Source organism: Sinocyclocheilus rhinocerous, unplaced genomic scaffold (genome assembly GCF_001515625.1).
Source record: "Sinocyclocheilus rhinocerous isolate Xijiao unplaced genomic scaffold, SAMN03320098_v1.1 scaffold1774, whole genome shotgun sequence".
Lineage (NCBI taxonomy): Eukaryota > Metazoa > Chordata > Actinopteri > Cypriniformes > Cyprinidae > Sinocyclocheilus > Sinocyclocheilus rhinocerous.
This window is the reverse complement of record NW_015638963.1, coordinates 48,509-57,591: the sequence shown is the minus strand read 5'-3', so window position 1 is coordinate 57,591 and position 9,083 is coordinate 48,509. Positions and strand designations below refer to the sequence as shown.

Below are 9,083 nucleotides of genomic sequence, written 5' to 3'. Positions count from 1 at the left end.
CAGGTTTCATTAAAAATATCTCAATTTGTGTTTCAAAGATTAACCAAAGTCTTATGGGTTTGGAACTACATGAGAGCAAGTAAATGATGACAGCATCTTCATTTTTGGGTGAAGATCATTTTTGGCTCTTTAATGTGAAGTCTGAACTGACAGAAAATAAAAAAAGCTTTGCGTTTAATAACTAAAATTTTGAGCAAAGTTCTCTACTGTTAGTTTTCAACAAGGAGCTCCTTTTTTACACATGAAAAGACAGAGTACCTTGTAACAGTACCCCACCTTTCAGTTATCAACAACATCACTGTACAATTAGATTCTACAATTAAAGGTATAGTTTTAGTTAAAGGGGAAATTCTGATGAATTTAGGCACAGTCCTGCAGGATCGCTACTGGTTGAAGCTCTTATTTCAAGACTGGACTGCTGCAATGCTCTTTGACATATTTTGTCACATTAACAATGCAATAAAAGCAATAATAACGGTGATGATAAATCAGCACATTACAAAAAATGCTATTATGCTACGTCATATGTCTCTTAATATTAAAGTCAGATGTTATTGGAATCTTCAGGGCCAGTTGAATGTCCTGCCTGTGATCTGAATGAACTTCTGGTTAAATGGGTGGAAGAAGCGTTGCAGTTTTTCCTTGATGGAGAGATTTACATCTGGATGGATCCGGCCCTTACTGCCCGCCAGGCACTTACTGAACATGAACTTGAAGCGCAGACAGAAGAACCCACGTGTGGCATTGAAGTACAGATTGTACTGGCTGATTCGTGATGGAAGGTTTAAGAATTGTTCAACCAGCTTAAGCTCTGGAAGTGGGTCTGTGATGAGGTGGTCTCCATCAACTATGTGAAATTGCTCAATGGGAAAGAACTTTAACCAGTGTTCTAAGTACTTGGTGTAGATGCTTGTCCGTACAGCCTTGTACTTTGTGTTCACCTCACAAGTCTTGGTATCAATCACAAGTTCCTCAAACTTGTTGTATGTTTTGTTCTTGCGCTCTTTGCCCTCTAGGACCTGTGTATAGTCAGAAACAGCGCGGGTGGTGGGCTCACGCACAATCAACAAAAGTTTAATGGAGGAATTCATTTTAAAGATCCTCTCAGGTACCTCCTCAGTGATGAAATATGCAGGACTCTTCTCAATAGTTATTTGGTGAGGAAAAGAGAAGGGCATCTTTTTGAGGTACCAGTCAACCCCACGATCATAGTTTTCATCATTGTCGAAAAAGTGGACCTCCTGGGAGGCCTTGACAACAGCAGGGTGAAGACTGAGCATCTCCAGCAGAGCGCGTGTTCCACCTTTCCTCACCCCAATGATGATGGCCCTGGGGAGCTGCTTAATGAGGTGGTGCATTCGCAGTTGCTCCCTTGTGCTGTTTCTCCTGTGCAGCTTGAGATGTAGAGCTTGTTTGCGCTGCAATGTATGTAAAGGAATCTGCCCTGATGAACCAGCAGGGGACAGTTTGTCCTTAATGGGACAGATGAGCTGCAGTCTGCAATGAGAGAACAAAATTTGGGTGTATAACCACCCAGTGTACATGAAGTTTTATGCACCATAATTAATTAGAATTAAAACAGATAATTATTTTTGTTGATTAAGTGTCACATGAAATCTGATTTGGTAACTTCTTCATATTTTTCTACTTTTCAAATGACTACATATACAGTGCCTGTCCTAATACCCACACTCTTTGCACCTGACCACTTGTCTACTTGTAAGACATATTTCCTGGATTTGGTCCCAAGTGTTCAAGCGGGCGTAAAGACCGCAAATGTGTGTGAAACCTTTGATTAACGATGAGACACACTTACAATATTGTAAAAATGCAAGTTTTTCCAGAGCTTTATTTATATATTTTTTATTTTCAATACTTTGCACTTTAAAATAAACTTCTAAATGTCTGTTCAGTAGCCCTATGTAAAAGAAGACATAATTTAATTGTGGTGCATTATGAAAAAACTATTTCAAATGTTTTACAAATACACTCACATCTGTAAATTGGGCAACATTTAAATGTAATATCTCCCCTTAAGAGAAGAGACGATCATGAGCGTTTAGTGCCATCACTTGACCAGATGATAATATTAAATAATATGTCACCTTCTCTTTTATTTAAAGTACACCAAATACACAAAATAATGATCTTTAAAATAGCATCATATGACCCCTTTAATTAATTCTGAAGGCAAAGGCTGTTTCTCTTGACTTTTACCTCTGTAAAATGAGGTACTGGCAACAGCTAGGTAAAGATGTTGATGCTATTGTCATGGTAATGTCATCTCTAAATTGGACTAATTTGGACAGTCACACAGACAGCGTGTTGTTTTAATAAATGAAATATAAGGCTTAAATAAAATGAATTTAGTGTGTAATAATGGCTGCAATATTGTATTATGTTCCTGACCCTGTATTGATGTAAAGTAAATGGAGTCGAGGAGTTCCACTAACTATGGTGTTAGGAGTCAGATTTGGCTAAAAAACCCACCCCTATCGAACACCTCTACTTATTGGTCAATAGCTGTGTTTTAGATACAATAAATAATTACATATGTTGGAGTGTGAAAAGTGTTTATTTTCCATAAGTACACGGGGACAAAGGTACTTATTATTGAATAAACACACTGGGGGTTGAGTTTTTCTGTGAATGAATGCTATAATACCTGTCTAAAGTGCCTTCTCTGGCCACCAGAAAGAAAAGGCTCCCAAGCACCAAGCTACCCAGTACAAAGAGCCTCTGCCTCAGCCACTGCTGCTGTAAAAAAAGCATCACCCTCCATCAACAGTCTTCCTCAGCCTGCATAGAGACACACACACACATACATACATATAAACATGATTTATGTATCCACATCTTTTCACTTACACATTGATAAAGATCCCACGTCCATCAAACTAAATACTGCATATTTATCAGTTAACAAACACGCGTTTCAAACAGCATCGGAGAAGAGCTTAATGCTTTTTAACACACACTAAATCATGTCTTACAAGTCAGCAAATGCTGCAGCGTCGTTATAGAGGGTGCCCACTCAACACAAACACACACACACGTTGGTATGTGTGGTTTACAGGGACTCTCCATAAGCGTACTTGTTTTTATACTGTACAAACTGTATTTTCTATCACCCTACACCTATACCAACCCCTCACAGAAAGCTTACTGCATTTTTAGATTTTCCCCCCCAAAAAAAAAAAACCCCACCATTTAGTATGTATTTTAAGCCATTTGAATTACAGGGACACAGGAAGTGTCCTCATAAACCACATTGTAATACTCATGCCATATCATACCCATGTCATTATACAAATTTGTGTCCTCATAAACCACCTAAACCAATGTACACACACACTGAAAGAGAGCTAATTCACTCACACATAATGAATTATTTTACACTTATATTTATTCATTTACCAAACACCTTAATCTAAACAAGTTACAAATGAGGAATATAACAAATTGATTGATCCTGAGGCAATAAAAAGCTTGCTCTGTTTTAGATCATTTATAGAACTTGCAAATGCAGCAAGACTGAACATGTTAGAAGTCTGGCTAGAAGAGCATGGCATTAATTCAGTCTAGAAATGACAAGAGCATGGATGAGCAGCATGGTTAGTTAGGAAGAGCCTTTGTCTATACTTTGTGAGAGAAAATAAAAGGTTTCAGAGTTTTAATGATTTAAACTAAAATATGACAAATTATTGTACTACTCTTTTTCTTTCCATTACGGTCTCTTCTCTCCTCCTCACTATCCTTGAAGCTGTCCTCATATTCTCTCTCTTGGACAGTTGGGCTGGGACAAATGTCCTTCATTTGGACATGTCCTTGCCTTCCTCTATTTCATCTTAGGGGGTAAATTGTTGTTATGCTCTAAATCTTCCTTGCACTCATCCATCTTGCTGCTGTTATTGTTTAGAAAACCCCACCACCATTATAGTTGACTCTTGTGTAAGGGTAATCTTGGTGTCTGAGCTGGCATGCAAGGGTACATAAAGCTATATTGACTCTCTCTCCCAGTCAACTAACAGTTCTGCTGTAAAATACAATAAATTTAGGGTTGAGGCCATGTCTAAACAAGACCTAAAATAATAAATACTGCAATGCTGATGAGAACGTGTGTTAGCACTTTATCTTCCAATACTGGCTATGAGCGGCCCACACAATGATCAGTAACACCTACAACAATATTTCTACTGTTCCGCTATACAATATCTTTTAGCATAGTTCTCATTAAAATGAAAATTCTGTCATCATTTACTAACTCTCAAGTCATTCCAAACCTGTATGGTTTTGTCTTCTGTGGAACACAAAAGAAGATGTTTTGAAGAACTGTTTTGCGTAACCGGTATTGAAGAGTGAATCTGCATTTTTACTCAGACTGTCGGGTGTTTTTTGTTCAGATGACAGTGAAAATTGGGCCGAATTTTCAATGCAGTGTTTTAAGTGGTTGATACACAAAGGTTTAATTATTTTAAAGGGGTGCTTCACTGGGTTTTTTATAGGCTTGATTGTGTTTATCAGGTGCAGTCTAACATGTGTTAACGCTTAGTTTTAAAAAAAACAACACATTATTTTTCACATAATTTACCTTTATTCCACACCTCTCTGTTCCTTCTCTGAGAAATAGGCTGATCATTTCCTTCTTTTATGAAGCCCCTCCCTCAGAAATAGGCGATGGGCTCTGATTGGTTATAGCTAGCCCAGTGTGTTGTGATTGGCTAAACCGCCTCAAGCGCGCGTCTCTTTGCTGCCTTTTCCCGAGGGCGGGGTTTATCTGGGTTTGTGATGTCACGAACCCGGGAAGTAACTCGTTGTAGTCCCTACCAGCCGTTTTTGTAGGCCTTAAACTGCCAGAATTTTAAAAGACGATATATCTGTTTGCATTGAGCCTAAACAATATCTGCAAAGTTACAAAGCTGAAAGTTCAAACAGCAACATTAGACACTAACTAACGTTAAAAAAGTGAAATCGCAATGAACCACCCCTTTAAAATTTGACTCAACATGAAGTTTTTTTTTTATATCATAAATTTTACTAAGAATTTTAACTGCTGATTACAATAAATATAAAAAAATTAAGAATATTAATGAGTATTACTTAGAAATAATAACTGAACCCCCCCCCCAACCACAACCACTAAAACTTGCTAAAATTACTCAAAACACACTATTTTATCTGTTTATTGGATGTGATGCGACAAAAGGTTTGGAAACCCCTGAACTGATCATTCAAAATGAAGCAATAAGGAAAAACAGGCAGGAAACAGAAACTGATGATGAAACAGATGAAGGAAGCATGCGTGTGCGTGTGTGTGTGTGCGCGTGCGTGTACGCACTATGGAGTGATGCTGATGAGGTGTAATGGAGTAATGTGACCTCATACTGCTCACATCCAAGCACACACACAAGATCGTCTCACTCTCCTCTTAAATAATGGGTGTTCTGTGTCTGATGGATCACTTAGCTGATGTTTACATGAGATGAGTCACACTATTAAACACAATGACCTGCCATGACTTCACTTAGACTGGGTTCCCATGACAATAGTCCTTGGTTTCATATTTAAAGGAGGAATGACATGCAGCCAAGCACATTTTCTAACACTATTACTCCTACAATGTGAATGCCATCATGGGGCTTTTTTCAAACACTCCATTTTAATAGGAAATCATCTGATTGGATCAATGAGTAAACATTACCCAACCAGTATTTTTAAATCTGAACTCTCCACCTTACAATACAAAAAACAATGAACTTTGGGAGAGCTGTGCATGTGGTGACCTGCAGTGGTAGTAGCAGTTACTGCGTCTTTTGTCGTGTGTCTTGCCGTATAAAGTTTAAGACTTCAGTGTTAAAGTTAATTACTTATTGCTAGATTTTTTGTCAAGTTCGCTAAATGGATGTGTTGATTATAGTCCTGTTGTGAGCTTTATTCCTCCATCCTTCGTGTCCAAATTCTTCACCTATCAAACAAACAATGAGGCTCCAGTATGGCAGAGAGTTCCTCCTCCACCGTCCTTGCAATGTTCGTTACCTCATGGACCAAAGTCCACTGTGTGGAAACAGTGTTCATAACAATGGATCTTCCACTAGTCTGAATTACAATTCTCGGAAAATTCGGAAGAGAGGGAAGAAGGGATGGGTGAGTATGAGGCTGAGAACACTACGGCTTAACTGGACTCCACTTCTGATTATTATCATACCAAATGTCCAATTGCTTAGGAACAAGATTGATGACCTGCAGGCAATGGTACGTATTCAACATGCTTATAAGGATGCTTCTTTTTTAGCTTTTACTGAGACATGACTAAAAATGTGACCCTGATAATTCTGTTCTTATTGATGGGTTCGGCACTCCTCTATGTACCGATCGCAGTTCAGCAGTTACATGGAAAAACCAAGGAGGAGGCATTGGTCTCTATATTAATCAGGAATGGTGCAGATCTGTTATTGCAACCCAATCTCACGGCAATTCGTACACATGGGCGGCGCTAGGGAGGGGCTAGCAGGTGTTTAAGCACCCCCAAGAAAGTCCAAAGCACCCCCATAGCACCCCCACACATTTTTTCCTGAAAGCAAAAACAGACTGTAGCCACTTATATCTAATAAATGAAATAAAAACATTTGACTCATTACGCATGCATAACTAATGCAATGCAATAACGTGACGTGATTTGATTGTCGCACTATTCCTAATGTCATGGCACAAGTAACCGCTCCATTTTTAAAATGCTATGTAATTAGGCCTGCCCCGACTAAAGATTTTTCTAGTCAACTAGTCACACGTTTATATTAAATTAATTCATATAATGCCTACTAAACCATCCTATAATATATGTGACCCTGGACCACAAAACCAGGATTTCTGAAAGCTGAATAAATAAGCTTTCCATTGATGTATGGTTTGTTAGGATAGGACAAAATTTGTTCGAGATACAACTATTTTAAAATCTGAGGGTGCAAAAAAATCGAAATATTGAGAAAATCCCCTTTAAAGTTATCCAAATGAAGTCCTTAGCAATGCATATTACTAATCAAAAATTACGTTTTGATATATTTACTGTAGGAAATTTACAACATATCTTCATGGAACATGATCTTTACTTAATATCCTAATGATTTTTGACATAAAAGAAAAATCTATAATTTTGACACATACAATGTATTTTTGGCTATTGCTACAAATATACCCCAGCGACTTAAGACTGCTTTTGTGGTCCAGGGTCACATATAGGCCTAGGTGTAATATAGCCTATTTCATGCTTAAGCTCACGCATAAAGCTTGCCGAAATGCACCGGCAAAAGTAATGATTATGAATGTGTTTTAATGATTTATTAGTAAACTGCTTTTTGAGTCAGTTACTGACACTGACTCGCCATCGCCGCAGTATAATGGACGTGCCTTTAGAAATGCACCTTTTCATACGGACTACATTATCAGAGATTTTTTTTTTTATTATTTGAATTGGTTCGTTTAATAGTAGACATTTCAAGCTTTCTATAGGTTTATTTCTTATGCCTGTGAGGCAAGTGGCCGATTCTTGTGATGTGTCAGTTTCACGGAGACTGGGACAGCAGACGGTTTATTTTCTCTATTTTACAAAAGCATAACGTGTTATTGTGAGTGTACTGTGTACACGAATAAAAGCGTAATAAAAGCAAATGATGTAGCCTATTAGTCTTATCTGTATGACCAAAAAGTGATACAGAGTATTTTAAGCTCTTTCCGCAGGAAAAAATGCAAGACACCACGCGGGGGCCTCCATAAGCATGCTAATATTTTAGCTTCCAACCTCCGCATAAATACTTGGTGTGAAATTCTTGTTCAGTGAATATCTAGGCTTATGCAAAAAATCTTTGGGAACTGACTCATCTACGTAGTTTCATAAAATGAACATTTTTTATTAAATTGTGATGAGGCAAATAATCATGTAGACTAATAAATTATAAAAAAAATCGAGTGGGCAAGTTCTTTATATTTATTTTATTATTTATATTTAAAAAAATAACCTATTTTGTTCATATTTACTAGGCTATTATTAGTAATTGCCCAGCTCCCCCTGTCAAAGATCTAGCGCCCCCTCAGCACCTGCATTCAAAATTCTCTGGCGCCACCCCTGTTCGTACATATTTGACGACCTCACTCGTACGAATTCATATGATTTGTGAAAAATCGTACCTATATTACGAGGTGGCAAATTCGTAGGAACTTGTACGAAAGACCACACCTAACCCAGCCCCTAAACTTAACCATCACAGAATCAGTCCAAAATCGTACGAGTGAGGTCGTACAAATTCGTACGAATTAGCCACCTTGTAAAATATGTACAAATTGGCCGTGTGACAGCGTTCGTTATTGCGAGAAAGAGTGTGCACACAAAATACATTGAACTGCTCACTGTATCACTACAGCCACAGTGTATCTCCCATGAATTTCCACAAATTTTTGATACAGTGGTATATATACATCTGAGGCAAAAGCAGCAAATGCAGTAGACACCCTTGGGGCACATATTTCAAATATCAAAGTGCTCATTTAGAAATCTAAATAAAGATGTTTTTTTTTATTATGTGCACACTTAACTTTACAACTTAATTCACCTTGTACAATTATTAACTGTGTAATTATTTTAAATTGTTCAATGTAATTGTTTAAATTTTTTTGATTGGTTGAAAGCTCTTACATTAGGTCGTATGAGATCAACGGACTATTCAGCAGCAGAAATATATGTTGTTGTTAATGTCGACTAATTGTTTCAACCCTACTCACTATAAATAACGTTGCAACTACATGTCAACTGAGTCTTATTAGAATATTACCGTATTGGCCCGAATATAAGACGACCCTGATTATAAGACGACCCCCCTTTTTCCAGATGTACCTTTTGGAAAAAGGCTTTTTAAAAACCAGATCTTGTTTTTTCTCAGTAAAACACATTTTGTCTTCAATTATTATCATATTGCATATTTTTCCTATTTTAATTTTTGTTTTGAAAGTATGGTAAAAAACTGGTAAAATGTACCAACAATCACATTTAAAAAATATACACTTTTTGATATACCATAAAAAAAAAAAAAAAA

At 37.3% G+C, this 9,083-nt stretch overlaps 1 protein-coding gene across 2 annotated transcripts in view; it reads right to left on the bottom strand.

Moving 5' to 3' along the window:
• Positions 1-545: 545 nt before the first annotated feature.
• Positions 546-9,083, bottom strand: part of LOC107750407 (heparan sulfate glucosamine 3-O-sulfotransferase 5) — a 19,098-nt gene continuing 10,560 nt past the window's right edge. Inside the window, exons 2-3 of one of the 2 annotated variants that reach the window (XM_016565767.1) lie at positions 2,666-2,799; positions 546-1,497 (exon numbers count right to left, since the gene is read on the bottom strand). In XM_016565767.1, coding sequence (XP_016421253.1) covers positions 564-1,497; positions 2,666-2,772 — 1,041 coding nt within the window. In that variant the 5' untranslated portion in view covers positions 2,773-2,799 and the 3' untranslated portion in view covers positions 546-563. The remainder of the gene's footprint in view (positions 1,498-2,665; positions 2,800-9,083) is intronic. The other variant, XM_016565768.1, reaches the window with a different exon arrangement.